The 25,804-nt window shown below is 49.1% G+C and overlaps 1 protein-coding gene across 7 annotated transcripts in view; it reads right to left on the reverse strand.

Annotated features, from left to right (window-relative positions):
* GOLGA3 (golgin A3) overlaps nt 1-22,657 on the reverse strand; it is a 43,314-nt gene extending 20,657 nt beyond the window's left edge. For 2 of the 7 annotated variants that reach the window (XM_032396320.1, XM_032396326.1), the window contains exons 1-8: nt 22,369-22,657; nt 17,094-17,382; nt 14,421-14,699; nt 11,515-11,627; nt 5,594-6,252; nt 5,046-5,157; nt 3,096-3,402; nt 1,862-2,064 (exon numbers count right to left, since the gene is read on the reverse strand). In XM_032396320.1, coding sequence (XP_032252211.1) covers nt 1,862-2,064; nt 3,096-3,402; nt 5,046-5,157; nt 5,594-6,252; nt 11,515-11,627; nt 14,421-14,699; nt 17,094-17,202 — 1,782 coding nt within the window. In that variant the 5' untranslated portion in view covers nt 17,203-17,382; nt 22,369-22,657. Of the gene's footprint in view, nt 1-1,861; nt 2,065-3,095; nt 3,403-5,045; nt 5,158-5,593; nt 6,253-11,514; nt 11,628-14,420; nt 14,700-17,093; nt 17,383-18,429; nt 18,533-20,231; nt 20,496-22,368 lie in introns of all 7 variants that reach the window. The other 5 variants (XM_032396322.1, XM_032396323.1, XM_032396321.1 and 2 more) reach the window with 5 other exon arrangements.
* Nucleotides 22,658-25,804: the final 3,147 nt, after the last annotated feature.

Here is a 25,804-nt window from a genome sequence, read left to right on the forward strand (position 1 = left end):
ACTTCCCACAATTACTTCCAGATCTAAATTGAACACTTCTTGACTTCTGAGATGCCAGATGTGACCAGAAGTTGTGAATTTGGGGTCTAAATGGAAGCTACCCAGGGCAGGAGGAGGCGCCATTTGCTGGGATTGTGTTCTAAGGCAATGAAAGAAAAACGATGACCCTGCTCTGTCCTGCCTCTTAAATGTGCCTGGCAACATTCTATGTTACCAGGGAAAGAGGGAGGAAAGGTCTTCACCACCCGAATCAGGAATGCTGACCCTGGGCTCCAGAGGTATCTGAGAAAAGCAGTTATGGCTCCCAGACTCCACTGCCCAGGGCCCTCCCTCCACTTCCGTCTATGTGAAGACACATAAATGTAGCTTCTTTAAATATTTTATGCCTCATATAAATGCACTGTTGCTTCAAGGTTGCATTAACTTGTACAGTGATTTCCAAGTATGTTGTAAATAGAATAAATGCTTACCCGTATGGTCCTTTGGCTTAAAACATATGTAACACAAATTTAAGAATATTTCTATTTCATGTATTTGTAGACTTCAGGTTTATTTTTTTAAAAAAGCATTTGGTGGAGTTAGTATTTTACATCTTCTACTTAAGAAATAAAGTTTTAATTAATCTGTAATATTTTATCTCTGGTAGATAGGCCAGTCTGCACTTGCGTGTGAAATCTGGCCAAAGGAAAAAAGAAAGAGACAGAGAACAAAACCTATAGCTGAATTCAAAAAAAAGAGAGAGGCTGACTGAGGCACCATTCGGCATCCTCGCGATCTAATTAGTCCAAAGCACCAAGATGTGGAGCAAAGTGCATTTCAGCCACTTGCCTACCATCCCGAGCGCCTCTGGAGCATGATGGGCCCAGAGGGAGAGGCCTCGAGGAAAAGCGCAGGGCCCAGTGTTACTCCGTGGGCCTGGACGGTCACATGCTCCCCCACTCCTCGTGCAGAATCAGAGGTGGACATGCCTGCACCCCCAACAAAATGGAGAGAAACAAGAGTGTTCATGCAGGAAAGACCTGGTGCCCAAGCAGCTGGAGCAAAGCGAAGCTCCAACCAGGAAGGTGACATATGCTGTGTTCCGCGCATGTCAGAAACGACCCAGGAGGGCAGCGACCAGGGCACAGAAGCTGGGGCGAGAGTCCTGAGACCCAGGCAGACATGGGGTTGAGAGCTGGATTCAAACAATGGCAGGCATCCCCCCCAGAGGGACTTGTCACAGCTCTGGGCACAGGAGTTCCAGGGAGGGGATTTTAGAATTAAAAATGTGCAAGCAGGGGCGCCTGGGTGGCTCAGTCGTTAAGCGTCTGCCTTCGGCTCAGGTCATGATCCCAGGGTCCTGGGATCGAGCCCTGCATCGGGCTCCCTGCTAAGCGGGAAGCCTGCTTCTCCCTCTCCCACTCCCCTCTTTGGGTTCCCTCTCTCGCTGTGTCTCTCTGTGTCAAATAAATAAATAAAATATTAAAAAAAAAAAAAATGTGCAAGCAGACGCTGGAAGACTCCTGGCGTCAGAGGTCGTGGCCAGTGCTCGCTCTGCAGGACGGGGTGTGGGCCAGATGAATGGGCAACATATTTTCAAAACTGTATCCATAAAATCTAAAAATAGAAAGACTTTTTGGGGCGCCTGGGTGGCTCAGTCAGTTAAGCGTCTGCCTTCAGCTCAGGTCATGGTCCCAGGGTCCTGGGATCGAGCCCCGCATCCGGCTCCCTGCTCAACGGGAAGCCTGCTTCTCCCTCTCCCTCTGCCCGCTGCTCTGCCTACCTATCCTCTCTGTCAAATAAATAAATAAATAAATAATCTTTAAAAAAATTAATTTAGGAAAAAGGCAACTGTTCCATCGAGACACATCAGGGGCCATACCTGGATGTGGGCCATCTCGCCCTGCAGTCTGACCCGGGCCTCCTGGGCCAGAGCCAGCTGCTGCTGGTACCACTGACGGACATGCTGCAGAGATGAGATCTCGGCCTGGGACGCCTTCAACTTGCTGCTCAGAGTTGCTCGCTCCAGTTGCACCTGCTGGAGCTGGTTCTGCAGGGCCGTCATCTGTTGTCGCAAGTCATGCACTGAAAGCAAGCAAGCAGAGCTCAGAGCACCTGCTGCACACAGGAGAGCCGGCAGCTCTGCAGGGACACGCCACGCAGAGCCAGGCTCTCAGCAGAGACTGAGAAACACAGCCGACTCTCATTCACACTGCAATTGAGGGTGCTGAACCATGGCTCCCGGGGGAGAAATAGGGGGTCACTGGTCAATACACAACCTTGTTTCGTGAGTGTTTATGTGTAAAGGCACCTTATTTAATCTATATTGTTGATTCATCAACACTGAACTCACAGCCAACAGCACCATAACTCATGCCTGAACAAAGCTCACCTAACACACGTTCTTTTCTCCATAAAACACACCACAGAGTTCTTGCACTAAGAACACACGACAGTGTTTGGAGTTCATTTTAAATAGTAAAACCACCCTAAAAAGCATAAAGATGCAAAGGAGGTGATGCTAAACCATAAGAGGGCACCTGCTCAGTGGGGAGTCTGCTTCTCCCCCTGCTAGTGCTCTCTCTCAAATAAATAAATAATAAATAAATAAATAAATAAATAAATCTTTAAAAATAAATAATATTTTTTTAAATTTTTTAATTTTTTAAAAGATTTTATTCATCCATTCATGAGAGACAGACAGAGGCAGAGGGAGAAGCAGATGTGGGGCTCAATCCCAGAACCCTGGGACCATGACCTGAGCCGAAGGCAGCCTCTCAACCGACTGAGCCACCCAGGCACCCAAATAATAAATATTTTAAAATAGATCCTGCAATTCTGAGGAATAAGCAGGCTTTAAAGGCGGAATAAGTGGAAACATTACCAACTACCAAAGGTCCAAAGTCCATTTCTAAGACCTAAGCCTCTCCCCTTTGCTACATGTGCAAAACTGTACAGAATTCCATGCACTCAACCAAAAACAATACTTACTTTAGAGAAGTGGACAGCATGTACATAAATTAGCAGGGAATACAACGCCTCCCAGCATATTAATGTAACAGGTCAGTCCCCAGAGCAGACGAGATAAACCGCCCCCCTGGCTGGGGAGCGCTCACCTGTGTTGTCCTTACTGAGGATGTTTCTCTGCATCTCTTCCACTTTGGCCACGAGTCTTTGGTACTGCTCCTCTGCCACCTGCAGGTCACTGTTGGATGACGCCAGGCTGGCGTTCTTGGCTTCCAGCATGTTCTGCAGGTCAGTCATCGCTCGCTCCAGGTCCCAGCAAGACTGCTTCAAGGTGTCCACCTCCGAACTGAGGGAGTCCTGCTTCTGCTGGCTGCTGTGGCTCTGGTCCACCTGTGCCTGCAGCCTTGTGCTCAGAGCGGCGAGCTGCGCCTGCAGCTCTGCCTTCTCTTTAAGTGCCTGGGAAGACCCCCCATCAGAAACTGTCAGAAAATGAGCCACTTGCACCCTGTGCATTACGAGGGCCACCAAAATGAACGAGTGAGACACACAGGGGAAAGCACCATGTTTCCCAAGCTTCCAGCTGTTCTAACAGGATGGCTCTCCCAAAAGAAGGCAGGTTCTCCAAACAGGCCAAAGGGGCAAGAGGGGTGACCACAGAGTCTGCTTACTCTCTGCACAGTAACACCCGAGCTGTGCAGGCACCTGCTCACCCACAAGGATGTCGGAAAACACATCTGTTCAAGAAACAAGTGCACCAGGGTGCACGCGCACACACACAGACTACCAGGGGTGCCGAGGGAACCCCACAACACCAAGCGCCGTCGGACTCAGATCTGGGAACACACCTGCAGGGAGACCACCTCCTACTACACAAGAAGGGCTCTGAGGGGCTCTGGCCAGGGCCACGGGGCACAGCACAGACAAGACACCACAGGGACGCTATCTGTAGGATAAGACAGGAGGTGAGAGGGAGGGTGGGGCCTTGACAAGCCCTAGCCCAAGGCAGCAGAGAACGTCCAAGAGACGACAGGTGAAGGGCACAGGCCCCATCTGCCATCGGCATCTCCCGCCTACCCAAAAATGAGTCTATCAGGGGTGTGGACAGGAATTCCAAAGTGCAAAGATGGGCAGACAAATGCACATCAACACACGAGAAGAAAACCAACATCAGAAAGACAAACATCAAATTCAACAAACAGAAGAACAAATACCCAAAAAAATCGAGTTAACTGAGCAAATGCAATGAGATTTTGCAGTAAGTAGAACTTGGATTTTTACAGCAAAGCCAGAAAGGATCACATCCGTCACAATTCACACAACTCAAGAGCCAATCAGTATCCCAGGAGGAAAAGAAGGTACAGTAAAATAAAAGCAAACAAAGGTTCCGACATCATTCATGGGGTTGAATGTGCAGATGAAGCAAAAATGCATTTGATGAGGGACAGACAGTGAAAGTCATGTGCCACCAAAATTCACCTTCATTCCCAGCAACCACCTCCTCAGTCAACACAGGTCTATGTACACAGAGGGGTCGGTCTGCGTCCCAGGACCACGTCATGCAAAAAACCACATCAGACACGAGGGGCACGTCTGGCAGAGCCGCACCCCTGTGCCCGGTACTCGAACACCTGCGTGGCCTCGACACCACCTCTGTACCCATGTGCGTCCCTGCTCTCCACACCAAACCCAGAGCTGGCTTCCACTGAACAGATTTACCCTGACTGTCAACAGGAAAACTGAAAATTAAGGGATGGAAATAAACAGATACAGCAAAATTCTCATCAGGAAAAGCAAAAGCCACGGCAAAGAGAATTAAAGGGACAGAGACAACAATTTTACCATGCCAGGAAAGTGAAATCCACCAAAAGGACGGTTAGGTAGGTATCTATCAGCAGAGCTAGGACAGGGATACGGGGAAAACTGAGGCACGCAGTCAGACGGGAAACGAGCGCACTTCTTCCTGAGGCTCAGGGAGCCAAGGGAGAGGACACAGGAGCCCGGGCTCCACTTTGAGACATGTGCACAACCGCACCCAAGCAGCAGGCGTCGCACACCCTTCACAGCCACGGCCCACTCGCCCACCCGAGCGCGTCCATTACCTGACTGGCCTCTGCAGACAGCGCCTCCAGCTGCCCTTCAAGCCTCATCTTGTCTTTAAGGGCCTGCAGCATGGCGTCATGGGTCTCGGCAGCAGAGCTTTCCAGGGACACACTGGGGAACAAGGGCACGGAGCATCAGGCACCTGACGTCGCAGGACGCAGCACCGCTCCTCCTCACCTGCCCCGCGTCTCCAGGCTCCTCACACCGCTGCTCCTCTCCCCCACGGTTTTTTTAAATAAGTTAAAAGATTTAAATCAAGCATCAATGCTCTTACAAATGCTACCAATAAACACACCCCCATGGAGCTGGAACACCTTCAGTCAAACGTCAGCCCGGAGAAGCACCCGTGCAGTCCTAGAGACACGTCTGCACAAATACTGGAAAACAGCGGATCTTAATAATGGAAACGGTTACTGATCTATTCCATTTCTTACAGGGCAACAGAGTTGTGTATAAATGAAATGTTAAAGACTAAACACATAATTAGGAGAGCAGAACAGCGCTGTCAGCTCCGCTAGCGGAGGGGCGATCTGCAGACGGCACCCACCTGCTGCAGATGCTGTCTGTCCGACTCCGCGTCTCCCCATTGACCTCCTGCCCCTGGTCTTGGTGCTCGGCTGCTGCGGCCTGGAGGACATCCGTGATGGAGGGGAACTGGCCCAGCGCACCCGCGGCAACCTCCTGGCCGTTGACCACGTAGGAGGCTTCTCGAGTGCCCAGGGTGTTCACCAGAAGCCCAGACGTCCCGCGGGTAGACATGCTGCTGTGGGAGGAGCTGTCGCTCTCATTCCCATCGGCCTCAGACGTGTTGTCACCCGTCAGGGACACGTTCTCCAGGTGATCATCGGCCTCAGGACACAGGCTAACCTCGGACACCACGGACGCCACACTGCTGCGGTTCTGCTTCAGGGAGCCCCTGGCAGAGTCTACAGCCGGAACGTTTCCACCACAACTCCCAGAACCTTCGTCTTCAGTTTTGTAATCAGCCAGAGACCGAATTTTGCTTGATTTGGAACTTTTTTTCCCCTTAGGATGTGTCAGGAGCCCTAAGCTGCCCACCTTTGGGCCTCGAGGGACACTGGTGCGCAGGAAGGAATACTCCTTTGTCAGGGCCACAGCACTGGCCCGGGGCAAGGCTTCTGGGTTCAGCATGAGCTCCGGGTCGAGTGTACTAGATAGTCTCGTTCTAGCCGCAGGCTGACTGGACTGAGAAAGAAAAGTACAGAAATGATGTTGAAAAGTGACAAGCAGCGTTCAAATACTGCCACCCAGAAAGGCTGCACCAAGTACCCTCCCTGTGCAAACCCTCACACACCAGCTCCGCACCTAGTCACGGGTCCAGCACATGCCTCTCATAACTGTGACTTGGCATCATCTTAAAACTTCTACCAGAGCAAGTCCCTCCTCACGACCCTGCTCTTATGAGGCTTTCCTGGCAGTCCTCCTGCACTCACTCTTCTCGACAGACTTGAAATGTTCAAGTTGTTATTATTTTTTAAAGATTTTGTTTATTCAGCTGTCAGAGAGAGGGAGGGAGGGAAGGAAGGAAGGAGGGAGAGAGTGAGGGCGAGCACGCACAAGCAGGGGGAGCAGCAGAGGGAGAGGGAGAAGCAAACTCCTGGCTGAGCAGGGAGCCCGATGCAGGACTCAATACCAGGACCCTGGGAGCATGACCTGAGCCGAAGGAAGACGCTCAACCAACTGAGCCACCCAGGCCTCCCTAAGTTATTATTATTTTTTTAAGTAGGCTTCATGCCCAGCGTGGACCCCAAACAGGGCTCGAATTCATGACCCTGAGATCATGACTTGAGCTGAGACTAAGAGTCAGACGCTCAACCAACTGAGCCACCAGGTGCCCAGGAAATGTTCTAGTTAAATAAAGCCCTGCTGAATTACAACGACCTTAGATTTATAACTATTTAGAGATAACAAGCTGCTTCCAGTTATTCATACCTCCTTGTGCATTTCTCAACAAAGGAAAATATGTAGGATTCATCTAAATTCTAAATAATTTCTTTTTTTTTTATTTAGGATTTTATTTATTTATATGTCAGAGAGAGAGAGAGCACAAGCAGAGGAAGCAACAAGCAGAGAGAGAGACAGAAGCACAGTCCCCACTGAGCAGGGAGCCCGATGTGGGGCTCGATCCCAGGACCCTGAGATCATGACCTGAGCCCAAGGCAAACGCTTAACTGACTAAGCCACCCAGGCTCCCCGATTCTAAAACATTTCTATTGCCATTTTAATTTAATTCTTAGATATTTTATCATTTTATTGTTATAAATACTATCTTTTCCCACTATTTTTATAACTAGTCATTAGGATAACTATTGATTTTTCTATTTGTATTTTACTGACAATTTTCTGAATCATTATTTTAATAATTTTAGAATATTTTAATAAATGATAATTTTTTCAGTTGATGCTCTGTTTTCCAAGGCATTACCAAGACCTGCAAATAACATTTTTCCTCTTTTTCAGTATTTGTATCTCTTACTTCTTTTTCTTATATTATTATGTCAACTAGAATTTCCCAAAGGGCCTTAAAGGAGATGGAGGGTGACAGCAGACACTCTTCCCTGTTGCTATTTTGTAAAGATTTTATTTGAGAGAGAGAGAGAGCGTGCGCGTGTGAGCAAGGGGGGAGGCAGAGAGGGTGGAGGGAGGTGGGGAGAAAGAGAGAGAATCTCCAGCTGACTCTGCACTGAGTGTGGAGCCCGACGCGGGGCTCCATCTCACCACCCCGAGATCATGACCTGAGCTGAAAGCAGGAGTTGGACGCTTAACCGAATGAGCCACCCAGGTACCCCCCAGCTGCCTTTTCAAAATGACTTTCTCTTACAGAGAAATAGCCAATCCTATGCTTATTCCACGAAATCAGTGCAATCGCGACGGGGCAAGGAGACAAGGTGGGGAAAGGGAAACATCTCAAAATGATACTGGGATGCGACAGGAAGTATAAATGAGCAAAAATAGCTGGAAAAGAGTCGGGGTGCAGGGCAATGGATAGACTGGCTGGTCCAGATACTAACACAGACTGTGAAGCCACAGTAATTAGATCCACTGAGAACTGAAAAGCAGAAGACAGGCAGATGACACCAAATACAGCCCAGAAATCCGTCCAAGTACAGGTGGGTTTGCAGATGTTCAAGGAGCCACACAAGGCAGGGCCGCAACTGCTGAGGGAATGAGCAGTGTGAGGACCAACCCGCTATCCACACAGGTGCAAGTTCCCACCTCTCGCCCTCATCCAACACGTTTCAAACGGAGCAGATTTAAATATTAAAAAAACACATTTAAAATACTTTTTATACTATCTTATACTTTTTCTATAAGAAGAAAACACGGAACTTATTTATACTCCTCAAATGGGGAGGTCCTTTTGAAATATAACATAAATCCCAAAGAAGTAACAGCAAAGATAGAAAATTTTGACTACAAATATTTAAAACTGATGTGCAGTGAAAAATATGCCAGAGAAGTAGTTAAAAGATATGTCAAACAGGGAAAAAATATTTGTAATAAAGATGAAAAGGGAGTAATTTCCTGTATATAGCACCTACGTAGCAAAAAGACAGCCAACAGAAAAATGAGCAAAGACTGACAAAGACACGCAAACATGGGGCGTCTGGGTGGCTCAGTTGGTTGAGTGTCCAACTTGTGGTTTCAGCTCAGACTGTGATCTCAGAGTCGTGAGACCCAGCCCTGCGTCAGGCTCCAAAGCTCGGTGGGGAGTCTGCCAGAGATTCTCTCTCTCCCTCTGCCCCTCCCCCACTAAAATAAATAAATCTTCAAAAAAAAAAAAAAAGACACAAACCACTAACACATAAAAGGTGCGAACTGCTAGGTGACACTGTTGTTCTCACCTATTAGAGGACAAAAATCTAATTTTTGTTACTTTAATGCTCACAAGGATGACAACACTAGCAGTCTCATGACTGCTAACTAGAGTATAAACCAGTCCAGCCTATCCAGAGTGCAAGAAGTATCAAACTAACAAATACATAAAACCTTTACCCAATAATTTGACATTCAAGGACTTGTCCACAAAACTATACCAAGGCACTGCGGCGCCTGGGTGGCTCAGTCTGTTAAGCGTCTGCCTTCAGCTCAGGTCATGATCCCAGCGTCCTGGGATCGAGCCCCGCATCCGGCTCCCTGCTCAGCGGGTAGCCTGCTTCTCCCTCTCCCTCTGCCTGTCTGCCTACTTGTGATCTCTCTCTCTCTCTCTGTCAAATAAATAGAATCTTTTAAAATAAAAAATACAAAAATTGAGAAACAACCAAAATGTTGATCAGGAGAGGCTGCTAATGAAATGCTGGTACACACGTTGCTGTGAAGGATGACAGCACTCAGGACACGGTGAGAAGGGCAGGCAGTATGAAGAACCAACCACCATCAAGGCATAACGATGTTCTCAAAGTGTTTATCAGACTGTAAACGGGACAGAACTCTTACTTGCCATCTGTGGCATGTGAATATGGGTCTGAGCTATGTTCCTCGTGTAAGCAAAATATTCCTAAAGAAATATCCTTCTGCTCCTAGTTTAGTAGTTTTTATTCGCTTGTTTTGCATATTTTGATTTTTATCAAACACCTACCTTTTCAGCACCTGTTGAGATGGTCATAAGCCCCTTCACATGGACCTACCACCATAATGAGTTCTGGCAGAGTCTCCCCTTTGAACTGACCTGTACTCAGAAAACACCCCGCTCGGCAATCCTGCACTGCACGCTGGCAGGTGGTGCTGACCAAGCACTGCAGTGGGGAGCATAGCTCGGCATGCAGACAGGCAGGCTCAGGCCCCCACACAGCCAGCCATTCCGCTCTGAGCTTCACCGACAGCCACTCCTCACGGGGCTGAGGAGGACTAAAGGAGACTTTGGTCTGCGCACACAACAGCAGCCCCCAGACTGCACTCTGCCTCCGCTGGCCCTGCCCTGAGGGTCGCTGGAGCAGGACAGGTGGTGGTCCTCATACCAGCATCTTGCTGCCTGTCTTTCTGCCTACTTCAGGGTGGGGGCAGCTGAGCACGCAGGGACCGTAAGTTGGTCAGAATAGCATGTAACAAACGCAATGCCCGTTTCCATCACTTGAAGAGAAGTTATCTTACTGAAGACTAAGGAAATATCCTTCCATTTAAACCATCAGTTATGTGTGTATATTATATCATTTTTAAAGATGGAAAATGATGTTAAATTTCACATTTGGAATCTTACATTGAACTTCTGACACATTAACCATCTAATGTTGGACGACCCAGGCAGGCCTCCGGGAGGCAGAGTGAGGACAGGCCCCTGGAGACAGTGTGCACAGGCCCTGGCCCACAGACACTGTCTGGTTTACATTCTGACTCTCCACTTCACCACTGAGTGACCCCTGACTAGCTCCTTACCTATCTGAGCCTCAGGTTACTATTCCATAGGGAACTGAGCACAGTGTCTGGCAAGAAATGATTACTAGCTATTATCGCTATAACTTCTGCTGGGCCATGTGGACAGACCCCGAAAGCCCCTGACCAGGCAGACGAGCCTGGTGGTGGCTCTTCCAGCCCACTCATGCTGGCTTTGGAGCAATGACACCCATCATGGCACAGTCCCCTCTTGGGAACACAAAGAGCCTGACGGGGACATGTCACCACTAAATCACTCACTGAAAGCATGTTTAAAAGTTAGTTTAATTTTGGGCACCTGGGTGGCTCAGTTGGTTAAGCGACTGCCTTCGGCTCAGGTCATGATCCTGGAGTCCCGGGATCGAGTCCCGCATCAGGCTCCCTGCTCTGCAGGGAGTCTGCTCCTCCCTCTGACCCTCCCCCCTCTCATGTGCTCTCTCTCTCATTCTCTCTCTCAAATAAATAAATAAAATCTTAATAAAAAAAAAAAAAAAGTTAGTTTAATTTTAACTTTGAATCCGTTTAAATTTGAAATTCTCAAGTACAGAAAAGTTGGACAAAGTATGAGACGAACATCCAAACCCATTTGCCTAGAGTCACTTGATATGATTAAAAAGACTGCTTTCATTAGCGTGCCAACCAAAGTTTCACACCTGAATAGAACTGACTTTAGCACGTACTCATCAAATCCACGTGACGTGGCATACACTCTGACACTGCATGGACCATCGGTCAGCAGACACTACACCACTAATGAAATGAACAGCTGAAACCTAGAACTGACTGCTCAAGGAGTACCCAAGTACCCAAGTACTTGCAGTCTCTGCTTTTCAAATGGCAGATACAGGAATCAAATACGCTTGATCCAAGGGAAGGCGGCCCATACGGGGCAGAAGTCACAATCCTGCTTTGATCTCCCCACAGGGAGGGAACTGCAGAGAGAAATGATCTTCCCAGAGAAGCACAGAAGGCCATCCCAGCACAGAGGAACCAACGACAGGTCCTAGAAACTATGTCCAGTTTCTGTTTTCCACACATGACGTTCCCCATTAGCTTGTTCAAGACAGGGAGACTCACTCTTTCTTGCTGGCGCTTCACCCTGTACTGTTTGAGCTGTTCTTCTAGCCGTTTCCGAGCCTGAAGTCGGACCTGCTCCTCCTTCTCCAGGGGCAAGGAAGCCTCTGTTGAACCTGCGGTAAGGAAATGACCATTCAAAAACTCATAAAGCACCAGGGCACAGAGGACAAATCAGAACAGCAGCTTGGCTGTTTTGCGTTCAATTACCAATTAAATATGATTTAAATTCAAACAATACCTCACCTTCTAGGTTGAAAGAGCTATTTCCTGATGGAGAGACAACCGTGAGCCCTGGACCTGCCTGGTGGAAGACCCACTGGCAAAGCACGGGGTCTGTGCTCACGCCACCAGTGTGCCGCTCCCACAGGCATCCAGCTGGAAAACGGACACAGCTCACCCGTGACTTGCAGCAACAAAAGAATTAAATCTAAAGTCAGTGCCAGGGCTGAGTATTCTGAGGCTCAGGGACCCTCAGCTCCCACGAAGCTCCAGCTGTGCTCGGGACATGGTATAGGAGCACGTGGGCAGTCGTGTCCACAGAACTGTACTGAGGGATAATCCGAGCATGTGGTCAGGGGACACCAAACACGCCTTCTTCACACGGCCGCATCTGCGGATACGATCTGACCCACAGCTTATCTAAATTCCTGCGGCAAGTCATGTTACAGTCAAGTTTTGCAAAACCAAAAGGAAAAGACTGTTCACAGTGACCCATTCAGGACTCACCTCAAAGTGAAGGCCGAGCAGGCATCCCCGCAAGGTCTGGGGCTGCTTACCTCAGTTTCCTGACAGAGGCAACTCCGGTCCAGGGGCCAGGCTCAAGGACAGGAGGGGAAATGACAACTTTTTGGCCAAAAACAGAATTTAGAATATCTCAGAACCCAAATCTTTTATTTTGGGTAATAAAAGGGCTGAATAGTGAGCAAAAGGTACGACAGCCACAGGATTCTTTCACACTCAGCAGCCGTGCACCTGGAATGCTGCCAAGGGCACAGGCAAGGTCAGCTACTAGACTGGTAAGAGCAGGAAAATGTCGTAATTTAACCACTTTACAGACAGCACCATCTTCAGATGTAGATTCTGAGAAGGTAAGCAGCTGTTGTTTTAAATAATCCCTAAAACCTCAGGGGCGCCTGGGTGGCTCAGTCAGTTAAGCATCTGACAGGGGGTCATGGTTTTGACTCAGGTCACAATCTCAGGGTCATGAGGTCAAGCCCCAGGTCAGGCTCCATGCTCAGCAGGGAGTCTGCTGGAGATTCTCTCTCTCCCTCTGTCCCTCCCCCAACTTGCGAGCACGCACCCCCCCAACAAAATAAATACAAATCTTAAATAATTATAACAATAATCTCTAAAACCTGAGATTGCCAAGAACTTCACTAGGAACTCACCAAGTCATTACTAATGTGTGAGTTTATCACTGAAAAAAAGGTCTAGTACTTTTCACAAGGCTAAGGGATCCACATGGCAAAAACCTAGGGGTCTACGGCCTCAAGCAGGGAGCCCAAGTCACCAGACTCAGGGCTGGGTGCATACTCGCCAAGAGGGGCAGCTGGTGGCCGCAGGATGCCGCCATGTGGGCACCTGGGGTTAGGGCTCACAAATCCCTACAATCAAGAATCCAGACTTTTATGTGACAGCTCTGGACTTCAATGTTGACAGTTAAAAGTTATTTTGTTTCTTTAAAGTAAGCTCTACACCCAATGCGGGGCTTGAACTCACAACCCCAAGATCAAGAGTTGCACACTCTACTGACTGAGCCAGCCAGGCACCCCTAAGTTTGCAGAAATTTTAAAAAACATATTGCAACCCTAGTAAAATAATGCCTGTGAAGAAAAGAGCAGACGATCCAAAAGAAAAATGGGCCAAACAAATCAACAATTCACAGAAAAGAACGGCCAAACGGCCAACAGGTAGAAGATGCCCAAATGATCAGGGAAGTGTGAGCTCCAAACTGAAGTACTGGAGAAGCACTGTGGCACAGCCAACAGGCTGGTGAAACGGAAAACAGTGCGAGCCTGGGGTAGCCCGTGCCTCTCAGGGTCCTTAGTGGCATGGCGATAGGGCCATGCACGATGGAAATAAAGATGCCATTGTTTGGACCAAGAATTCTGCTTCTGGGGTGTAGCCCACAGAAATTAAAGCACCAACACGTGTGCCATGGCGCTCTCCACAGCATTAGTCATGTTGGCCGATGGAACAAATGCAGAGACCCAGCCGGCCATGCCAGGGGCTCCTGACCAGCCTTCCAAGAATGAATCTGGAGTTGCATCAGACAGTGTGGGGGCAATCTCCACATGGTAACACTAAACAGGAAATACAGGATATGACAATCTAATCTCTTCTCAAAACACAATGACTGAAACCTGGGTGTTTGCAGGGGCTATAAAGGATTATGTGAGAATGTGGCTTGCCTGCAGGGGAGGGGCGTGAGAGGTAAAAACGGCATGTGTGGTACGATCCCCTTATGTAAGATCATGTGTGTCTGTGTATGACAAACGTGCTGGAAAAAGGACTGGATGTTTCCAGGGCTCACAAGCTGCCAGTTTGTGACCTGTTCATCCCTGGGTTCCCCCACTGACTAAAATAATACAGAAAAGAACGCTGTCAAAGTTTAACTCCCTGCTGACTGCTTGCTCACCATCCACGGTAACAAAAGACATGCCGCGCAGTCCTTTAAACCCAGACCTGGAGCAGCATCCCCAGTGTCGACCAGGAAGAAGTGTATTTTCTCTCTAAAAGGGAGCCACTTGCTCAACGCACAACCCACCACAGGGATAAAATGGTGATGACAGAGGGACGAGCAGCAAGCTGTTAGGGCACGTGCCTCTGAAGGGTGGTGAGTACCAAGGGATGCAGGAGGGGGTTGGGGGAGAGTGGGGAAGAGCCCAGTGGGAACAGATGCTTACACAGTTGCGTTTCTTGCATAGGAAGACTGAGTCTGAGAGACTGCAAAGCTTCTTTTCTAACACTGCCCTCAGCACTAGTCCCCTGAGACTTCCTTAGGTTGTCAGGGAAACCAGCCACACCTGGAGAGACATCGGGACCCCCTGGGCTTGTGGGGGAACCGAGAGGTGACGAAGGGTCTGGGAACGGTGGCGTCGGCCCATTCTGACAGGTGTCGCCCTTGCTGGGTACATCCAGGCCTCCTCCTCCATCTGCAGCTCTGTGTGCCTGGACACTGGCACCTGGAAAAGACAGCACGCTGGGCCATCACGGTTCCAACAACCAGATCAAGTTGTTTTTCAGACACGCAGCTAACACAGGACAGAAGGGACTCTAGATGCAGGAGAATGAGCTATCTCCACGCCCCATGAGACTGCTCTGGGAGGAGAGCAGGCCTCGCTCTCCTCACATCAGCGGGTGCTATGGGACAAGCGGCTCAACTGCTCATTGTGGAATTGAGATTGTGGGATTTAAGTAGTAATGTTTCCTTTTCATTTAAATAAGACCAATGAGAAATCCCATGAAAGTCTGATTTTAAAAATAGCGGAAGGAAATCAACGCTAAAAACACAGCTGACAGCGTTCCTAACAGGCGCCGGAAACAGTGCGCTAATCAGAGCGACAGCCTCACACCGGGGCAGTTCCAAAGTTGTTTCACAGCATAAGTTCATCCCCCAAAACGAGAAATCTAAGGCAAAGAGGTACATTAACTGACCCGAACAATTACGGCAAAGAGTCAGAGTCTGTGCTTCTGTCTGATGAATACCTGCTAGATAAAAACCCAAGCTTAAACAGTGGTGACTATACACCCACGTATCCAGCTCAGTTTTACCCACTAACAACAATATACACAGATTTGTCATACACTAACTGAAACCTATTTCCTTGTCAAAAGAAAAAGAAAGACTTCTTACAATTAAATGATTTTTACCTTCCCTGTCCCCTCACCCCGGTCAGGGAGCCAGTTGGCAGTCAAGAACCAAGATGGCACCTGGAGGGAGGAAGGGAGGGTCCAGGAGCCTCTGGGTGTGGTTCCAGAGGTTCCCAAGGGCAGCAAGGTCCCAGCCTCCCACAGGGATCCACACCACTTGGATCCCTGGATGTACCCAGGATGCATCCAGGAAATTGCCCTTTGCCCAAGGAAATTCAAAATGGGTTTCTGATACTTGACATCTGAGTTCCAACCAATACAGTGACTCAGTCATGCTTCCTGAGAGGAAAAACAAAAGGGGCACCACAGACTCAAAGCAGAGTGAGGAGACTGGACCACGGCCCTGACCCGACCATCTGCTCTTATGCAAACATCCCTTTGGCTCCATGCTGGGTGAGGGGGAAGGGAAGCCTGGATGTCAGATACAAGGTAATCAGATCAATACCACTTTCTGATGGGCTTATAGATCTGGGAGAGTCTCTACATCTTCCTGTTTACATGGCAAAATAATTTTTTGAGCATTATACTTTTAAAAAATATAAAAGAAGGCCCAAAAACATTAAGACTATTGTTCCCAAACACAAGCCAAATCGTGGATAAACAAGTAACAAAGATGACGAGACAATGACAAAATATGGCTACTACCACTTCCCACTGCGTCTGTCTGAGTACTTGTGTTTTATGCACCATTCTTTCAGTCCTCACAACTATCCTACGGTGCATGCACCATTACTCCTCCATTTACACAAGAACTGAAATGAGATCAAATAAGAACCCTGCTGGAGAGTTCAAGCTCTTAGTGACGGATCTAAGAGCGGGCTCCCTATCCCTATCCTGCTGTTGAATCCTTGGTCTTGGGCCCCTGCTGTTACCAGCCTTGCCTGGCACTGAAGGAGCAGTAATCAACAAAACCATTTTAGGTGCCTGAACATCATTTGCAAAAACAGAATGCAGGGACACCTGGGTGGCGCAGTCGGTTAAATGTTTGCCTTTCGGCTCGGGTCATGATCCCGAGGTTCTGGGATTGAGTCCTGCATCGGGCTCCTTGCTCAGCAGGGAGTCTGCTTCTCCCTCTGCCTGCTCTGCCTGCCACTCCCCCTGCCTGTACTCACTCTCTCTGACAAATAAATAAATAAATAAATAAAATCTTATTAAAAAAAAGAACAGAACACAATTTCTGCCTGCAAACCAGTATTACAGACTCTACGACTTCCAAGCACACATTGCACCGGCCCCCCTAAACAGGAAGGGGCATAAGAACCAAGTGAATAATTCACCCTGTAGTTCTGACACATGAATAACCCATCAGCTAACATGCAAATGTGGTCCAATAACCCTTAGATCACTACTGGGCCATTTCTGGATCCCAGTTAGTAAAACTTAGACAACCAACCGACAAGAAAGGTAGGATGTAAGGCAGGGAACAATGTGTCAGTGAAGACCCACAGAAGACGTAAGGGGAAAGAACCCACTGCTGCATCCTGCTGGAGCAGAGCATGGGGCAGCTCCTATCCTGTTTAACACACACGGTACTTGATTTAAAGTTGCAACTAAGAAAAAACATTCATCTGATTAGTAAAAACACACTCTGAACATACAGTTCATTATGGTCTTACACACCACAGTCTTGTTCCAAAATGCAAGAGGATCCACGTCCTCCTATTTAAAGGCAAAATGTCAGCAGCACAGAGTAACCACTGACTTACACTGGGCTTCGTCCCACTGGTCAGGCGGTGCCGGTGAGCCTGGGGGCTTGAGGAGGGCCTCCGGGTCGGCTGGGGTGCCACTACTAGATCCGGCTGGCGTTCCGTCCATGGTCAGAACGGCACAGGCTGGGCTGAGTCTCGGGGGCTGCAAGCAAGCCGCCGGCAGGTGCAGTTTCAGCCATCAGCAGCAGCCAAGAGCTTCTGGGAAGAACCACACTAGGTTTTCCATTTTGGGGAGATTTAAAGTCTCAAAAGTGGCTTGAAATCAAACCAAGTAATATCATGATACCTGATAGGAGGGAAAAAAGAAAGTATTATGAATCTTCATTTGTCAGATTTGAGTAATAATTCCAAGACTAACATTTGGCTCCCAACTCACATCTATATAATAAACACAGATTTATTCATTCAGCAGACAACCCTTCAGTACCTACAATATCCTAGGTTTTGAGGATAAAATGCTGAACCAGCCACACCTGGGCCCGTTCCTGAAGGTGCTTAATGTCTGTACTGGTGCCAGCTAAGGGCCATCCTGCCCGGGCAGGGCTGGAACTGGAACTATAAGCACCACAGGGAGCCTCCTAGTAGAGGCAGGGCTTGGGAGGCTGAGGAACTGAGTTGTTTGTTAAAATTTAAGTAATTTGAGTTAAATAGCCACATGTGACCAGTGACGTCTGTACTGGACACGCAGGCCTAAGCACTCACAGGGCTCGTAGGGCAAGCTCCCCTCCCAGGAGGCCTGACCTGATGGTGGAAGACGCCAAGTGCACGGAACATGGAAACAGTACACTGTATCACAGGAAGCACAGGGAGAGGACACATGGAGAGGCAGCCACCTGGGAATCGGGGTCCAGAGAAGGCATCTCATAGCAAGTGACCAGTCTTGTCTTTCATTTCTGTCAGGATCAGCTTTTAGCCCATCCTACTAGGCTAAGTTTAAGGGAGGAAAACTTCGCCCCAAGTTCGGCAACTGGTTACCGTTCTGGAAGCATACCGAAGATATTCATAACCTGTTCCTCATCATCAGATAAGGTCTGAGCCACCATTCATTCTGCAGAGATGTTGGCATTTTCTTCCTCTGAAGTAAGTTTCACACTATTCTACATAGTATTCTGTGTTTCACGAGTTTCAGGACAAAAATTTACATGACTTCCTTCTCCAGTTTACAAATCCCATATAGACATTTCAGATAAGAGCCTGAGCAGTGGCCACACAGGAAGGGGGGATGATGCTGACACCACAGCAGGAGGATGTGGGTGTGCCTCTTTCTCCACAATCCTCTCTTGCCGTACCCCTGGACCAGGCAGCACTGGTAGTTGACATAACCTGGTCTTACCCGTGATCGAGTGACTAGTGATGGCAGTGTCCCCTGTGTAAACCCAGGAGTGGCTGGCTTGCAGCTCTAACCATCCGCATGTTCCACTCTGCTGTCCGGCACCCTACAGGCCAAAAGATGCTGTGGCTCAGTACTGGTGCTGATAAGAATATGAAAAGGTTACATGTACCATTAAGTGCAGAACCAGCACTAAGGGCTGTACCAGAAAGAAGCATGATAGAATGTGCGACATCAGGGGAGACTACAATCCAACCAGCTAACTGGAAAGCACTGGGTGCCAGTGTGACTCAGTGTCTGGCTTACGTAAATATTTGAAGACTGAAACAATACCTGGATCACAGAAATGGAGTTACTAAGGCTGGCCAGAACGTGATCCTGTCTGCAATGAGTTCTCTATCTTGTTTTTGTCTCTACAATAATCAGTAACCTCTTTCATCCCCAAAGCCTTTCTAGGGTGGGGGAGAAGGGGGGATGGACAAACAGGCTCTTGGAGGCTCCACACCTGTCCGTGCACATCCCACAGGCCCTCCAAAAATCACCGTTCCACAGGGTCCCAGCTCCATGGAAAACCACCTGGCTACTATAGATGACTGATCCTATGGAGATGTCCACAAAGCAAGGCACGGCACATGAGCAAAAGGATAGCCAGGCTGTCCCCTGGATCACAGGCTTGCCACTTCAAGAACATGTAGCAACAAACAGAGCGGAACGTGAAATGCACAGGGCACACTGCATGTGCTGCTCATCCTGACACATTCTTTAACAAAAGAAAATGTCTGCATTTTGCTTTCAAAAGTGGCGGCATACTCTGGTTTCTCTTCAAAACGCATAAATCTTTCGCCTGCCAATGTGGCGGCAGGGGTGAAGGTGTGTAAATCACCTGTCCCTCTGATGCCTGAAAGGGTAACAACGGCAGATGAGTGCTTTTCAAGCAGAAGCTGGTTCCTCTGCCATGGATGCCTCTCCCCCCTTGACCACCAGGCAAATTCCCAAGGACCCTTTCATGTCTACCATTCGGCACTCCTCTCAAGTCTCTCCTGGGCCTCAGATAAGGCGCCTAGCCCACTCCTTTCTGCCACCGAGATAACCCCTCTGTGCACACCACACTGCAAATGTGTGTGTGTGCCCATCTCCTCCATCATGCTGCAGGAACCTCGGAGGCAGAAACCACTGCTCCAAGTCTGCCCCACCCCTCAAACATCCCCTACTCCAAGCTGTGCTCAGCACAGGCTACTGACTTCAGTCTTTGGTTCTGCCAAGTTCCACCCCTTAGCAACCAACCTAGTGGCTCCACAACAATAGAGTGTTTGCCTCCTGAACATCAACACTGCCTGTTCAAATACAGAAAAACTCTAACTATTCCTATTAAAAATACTTGGAAGCTACAGTTCCAGTGAGAGACAAAGAATGCCCCTGGGAGTTATCAACTGGCAGAGCAGCATGTAATGGCCACACCCCGAATAAGCAATGTCACCTGGGTAAGAAGGAAGAGCAGGCAACCAGACAGACTTCACTCATGCACTAGAAACAGAACACACCAACCGGACAACGGAAGGCAGAGGGGTGGCCGAGGAGCCGCGGAGGAGAATGCGCGCCACCGAGGCAAGCAGTGACAACAACACTTGACCCTGACACTGTCCAGGAAAGAGGAACTCTGGCTGAGATGTTCAAGTTCCACCAAACATGGAGACAAATGCGTCAGGCCATCTGAGCCCGATGCCATCACATACTCCACTCATTTAATTCCCTTTATTTGGATTTCTCGAAAAACAAGAAACCTGCTGAATCCCGAGAGGTCCTACCCGCTTCCGAGTTGGATGATGCAGCCCTCCACAATATGAGACCCTGGGACTGGGGTAACGTGTCCTGGTAACTCTTAAAGATGGCTCCTGTTCACGTGCAGCTCCCCCTGCGGCCGGACAACAGACAGAACTCACTGACTGCCCAGAGCGGCCTCTGGCGAGGTGGCATGTCCCTGTAGGTAATAAGCTGGCACTCTCTGTCTGTCCTCAGTTTCAGGTGAACTTTACTTAGCGTGACTCAGTCGTCAGGGTCTCATTCCCTCACTGCTGACAAAAACAGGGCAAGAAGGGTCAGACAGCTGGGAGCACAGAACAAGGAAGCTGTTATTAGTAACATGCATTCCAGTTCCTGGTTTCAAAAAAAATTAAAATATCAGTCTTATCACAGTAGCATTTTTGACCACCTGCACTCTGCTGTGTTTCCTAAAGGGAAGACACGGGGCAAAATTAGGACTTATACAGTGTTCCTAACTCTGAATTCATGCCATCTGACATCGAGAGACTTCATACTGAGAAAACTGGCTCAGGCATGTGCGTGTGACTTCTGGCTTCCCCCACACAGCCGATTACGTGGTTCCAGATGCACACGAAGTGCTCCTCGTACCCGCCTCGTTTAAGTTGTTTCCACTGGCAGTTAGGAACAGCATGGCCAGAGACCAAACAGGACTTCCTCAAGAAGATAACGTCTAGCTGAGGCCACACCAGGAACCACCGGCAAACAGCACCTGGTGTGCAAAGCTCTGCAGAGCCGTGCCAGGGAAAGGGTGGGCCCCAGCGTCAGTCCTGACTCCGCCACCCTCAGGTAAGGTCCTGGCAGGTTCCTTAACCACTCTGCCGTTTTCCTCATCAGCTAGATGATGACAGAATACAAAATCTTGCCAAGATTAAAGGCAACAAGGCACAGGTCTGTCCCACACCCTCCACAAACGGTCACTGATTACTAGTGTTGTGTTCCCTGCAGCTGCTGCTCGTCAGAACACAGGTGAAGCCAACTGAAGATACTCTCACTTAGGAAAGTGTCCTGCTGAAGGCGACTGGCAAAAACAAAAACAAAAAAACAACGCTACTTCTGAATCTTGGTAATGCCAGATGATTTTTATTTTCTTTTCTTGCCATCCAAGGTGCGTGAACTGAAAGCGCTCGTTCCAGAAACGGGTCGGCAATACTCAAGGAACGATCGGAAACGTTTTTAAAGGCGTGAGTCACCTGTAAACGGCAGACTCCGTGCCAGCGGTTTTCAATCACACTGGCAATAAAACCCAAGCCTCCGGCCACGGACTAGGAAGGGGTCGGCCACCCGGCCCGTCCCTACGCCGCATCCCCGTCCCCGTGCTCCCTTCTCACTGCAGCCTCGACACACTTCTTCACGGCGGTCAGCAGAGTTACTCTCCCTCGGGGTCGCCACACTCCCGTCCCGCAGGTCCGCACGAGTGGCTGCCGGCCACAGACCCACCCCGCAGCAGCACCTCACACTAGCACTGACTTGTCGTGCCCATCGCCCCACCGAGGCTGAGTTCGGAGTGTCCGAGGCCCGGCAGAGCGCCCGTCACGCCACTAACGCCCACCGACGTCTGCAGAACGAAGGCCGCGCCGTCCGCCTGCTCCGTTCCAGGGGCCGAGCCTGGCCCCATCCCTCGGGCAAGGCCCCCCCCAGCCCCCGAAGCTGGCCGGGGTCCAGGTGCAGGGAGGGGCGAGCAGCCACGGGGACCGCCCGCAGCCGGCCGCCCGCTCGCCTCCCGGCCGCACGCGCGCTCGTCACCCTGGCAGAACTTCTGCACAAGGACGAGAGCCCTCCCTCACGCGCCGCCCGGCGCTTCCCAAGCAGCCCTCAGCAGCGGTGGGCGCCCGACAGAAATCGCGCCCCGTGCCGCGGACACAGCGCTCGGGAAGGGCTCGCCGGGCGGGGATTCAGGAAGCCGGGTCCAGGCCCCGAGGCTACCAACGGCGAGCTGCGGGACCGACGCGGGGCGTCACCGCTCCGGCTGGAGCCGCGGCCGGCCCTCCGCGTCCGCCCGCCCAGGCCCCGGCGCCCCTCGCCCGCCGCCTGGCCTCCGCCCCGACCGCGCCGCGGCCCCCCGGCCGTCCCGCGCCCTCCCAGGCCGGAGCTCCGGCCCGGGCGCCTGCCCGCGACCCTCACCCGGGCGCTGTGGAAGCCTCGGCGGCTGCCGGCCTGTCTACTCCAGTGGAGACGTGGCCGCGCGAGGGGCGGGGCGCGGCGACCGGCTAGGACCCTCCGGAAACAGTCTGGGCGCGCTGCCTCCGTTCCGGAAGACACACCGTCCACTTCTGCTTGCCAACAGCCGCCCTCGGGCCGGGCTGCCCCGACCGCAGGGTAGGACTCGAGAGCCCACTCACAACTGGCGCGAGGCAGACTTCAGAAAGTAAGTTTGCGAGTCTCTCCCTTACGGAAATGCAACTTCTGGACTTGCAGGACAACTCCAGCCGGAAGCTAAACAAGAGAACTTCCGGCGGAAGTGGCGTGGCCAGGGCTCTGGTCCCCGCCCCGCCCAATCTGTCAGGCTGTGGGCGTGGTCACCCTCGCTCCGCCCCCTCGGCCCCGTTGCGGGGCGTGGCTAAGAGGCCCCGGCGCGGGTGGGGGACGATGGGCGGAGTCCGTGCAGCTGGGTGGGGTGGGCGCCGGGGCTCGTCCCCGCCGCCCCTCGAACCCCGAACCACCCACCTCCCACCGCGCCAGTTCTTATTTATCTTAAGGTGCCAATGCAAAAGTAACTCCTGCTGTGGAGCCATAGCAATGTCTTAAAAATAAATAAATAAAAATACTGTTGGAATAGGCCCTGAGGTTTAGGTGAAGGTTTTTTTCCTCTTTTTGTCTACGGGTATGAAATTGTTTCAGCACCGTTTATTGAAAAAACTGTCCTTCCTGCATTACGTGATTTTGCACACTTGTCCAAAATCAGTCGGCTGCTTGTGGGGTGTTTCGGGGTTGTCGGATTCTCCCTGACGTCCTCCGTGGCCGGTCCCTCGCTCACACCGCGGCCTCCAGCGCCGCAGCCCTCCAGCAAGCCCTGACATTGGGTCGGGCATTTCTCCCACTTTGCTTTTCTCAGGATTGTTCCGGGTATTTGGGGACCCATGCCCTCCCATATAGATTTTGGAATAAACTTTCTATGTGTATAAAAATCCTTCCTGGGATTTTGATAGAATTGCACTGAAACTATAGACCAATTTGGGGAGAATTGACATCTTTCCGATGTTGAGACTTTCAATCCGTGAACGTGGTATGTCTCCCACTTAGGTCTTCTCTGACTTCTTTTGACATTTTGTAATTTTGATTGTACAGATCCTGTACATGTTGGTTTTCTTGTTTTGTTTTTAAAGATTTTATTTATTTATTTGACAGAGAGAGACACAGCGAGAGAGGGAACACAAGCAGGGGGAGTGGGAGAGGGAGAAGCAGGCTTCCCGCTGAGCAGGGAGCCCGATGCGGGGCTCGATCCCAGGACCCTGGGATCATGACCTGAGCCGAAGGCAGACGCTTAAGGACTGAGCCACCTAGATCCTGTACATGTTGTTGATACCGAAGTATTTAATTTTCTTTGCAGTAATTGTAAATGGTAACGTTTTAAAGTCTGGTTTCCACACGTTCATTGTTAGTGTATAGAAATGTGATTAAATGCTGTGTGTTGATCTTGTATCCTGAGAACTTGCTGAACTCATTAGTTCTAGGAGTTTTTCTTATAAATTCCTTGGACTCTTCTACATAGATCGTCATTTCAACTGCAAATGCAAAATTTAACTCAAAATGATCATGGACTTAAATGCAGAAATATGTGAAACTATAAAACTTTTACAAGAAAACAGGAAAAATTTCAGGACTGAGGGCTTGCTGAAGTGTTCTTGGACATGATACCACAAAAGAACAAAATGAATAAACTGGACTTCACCAAAATTAAAAACGTTTGTTTTGAGAAAGATTCCAACAAGACAATGAAAAGACAAGCTACAGATAGTTACAAAATATTTGCAAACCGTATATTTGATAAAGGACTGGAACCTAGAATATATTGAGAACTCCCAAAACTTAAAAAAAAAAAATGCAGTTAGAAGATAGGCCAACATATGAAGAGGCATTTCACCGAAAAGGATACACAGATGGCAAACAAGCTTGTGAAAGACGTTCAACACCACTGGCCGTTATAAAAACGTGAATTAAGACCGCCTCGAGATCTTACTACACATACCTACTGGAGCAGCTAAAATATATAGTAGCAATACTAAATGCTAGCAATGATGTGGAGAAACTAGATTTTTCATACATTACTGGTGGGACTATAAAATCGTACAGCCACTCTGTAGTTTGGCCATTTCTTTAATTAAACATATACTTGATTGTATGACCCAGCAACTGCACTCCTGGATATATTTATCTGAGAGAAATGAAACTTAAATCCACAAAAAAACCTGGACACTATTATTTGCCATAGCACCCCTGGATATTTATCTCAGAGAGAAATGAAACTTAAATCCACACAAAAAACTGGAAACAACCAAAATCCGACCAACCCCACAACAGATGAATGGTTAAACAAACTGTGGAGCATCCACATCCACATCATGGGATTCTCTTCAGCAATAAAAAAGGACTATTGATACATGCAGCGATTTAGATGAGTCTCCAAGGCATTATGATGCTGAGAGGGGAAAAATCTCAAAAGAACGATACTGTATTATATGCTTTCACTTACATAACATTTGTGAAATGATATGATTATAGAGATGGAAAGCAGATTAGTGGTTGCCAAGGAATGGTGGGGGGGTGGAAAAGTGGGGCAGGAGAGAGGTCTTTGTGGTGCAAGCAATTCTGCATCCTGAGCTGTACACACTCTGGACTGACGTGTTTCCTGGTTTTGAGATCATACTACAGCTATGCAAGGTGCAGTGTGGGAAACTGGAGAAACAAATTACGAGTAAAATGTGACCAACAACACTAAACGTTAAAACAAATGAGCCTATATACCAACGGCATATCCGTGCAGGGAAAAAAATGCTAAGTAAAAATTTTAAGTTTATTAAGGTATCATTTATATACAGTATAATTTACCCATTTTATGTGTACAATTCAATTTTTAAATTTACAGTTATTTACATTTTAGTAAATAAAGCTGGATTTACTTCAATGCAGTAATAAAACATTTCCATAACCCCCAAAGGGTCCCTCTAGTCCATATGCATGCAGTCCCCCCAACCCCCCTTCTCTCGACAACCACTAACTACTTTCTGTCTCTATGGATTGGCCTATTCTGGACATTTCATATAAAAAGAATCACACAATACGTGACATTTTGTAACTGCCTTCTCTTTTACTTAGCATTAGGCTTTGAGATTCAATCATTTTTAGCTTGTATCAGAACTTTGTTCCTTTTTACAGATGAATAATACTGCACTGTCTGGATACACCATATTTTGTCATCCATCCGTTGGTGGACACATTCCAGTGCCTTGGATGTGCTGGTCACTATTCTAAGTATAGGGGCTAGCCGGGGAGCAGGAGACAGGATCCCAGGGGCCTGGATGGCTCAGTCGTTAAGCGTCTGCCTTCGGCTCAGGTCATG

The sequence above is a fragment of the Phoca vitulina genome, unplaced genomic scaffold, assembly GCF_004348235.1.
Source record: "Phoca vitulina isolate PV1807 unplaced genomic scaffold, GSC_HSeal_1.0 scaffold91, whole genome shotgun sequence".
NCBI lineage: Eukaryota > Metazoa > Chordata > Mammalia > Carnivora > Phocidae > Phoca > Phoca vitulina.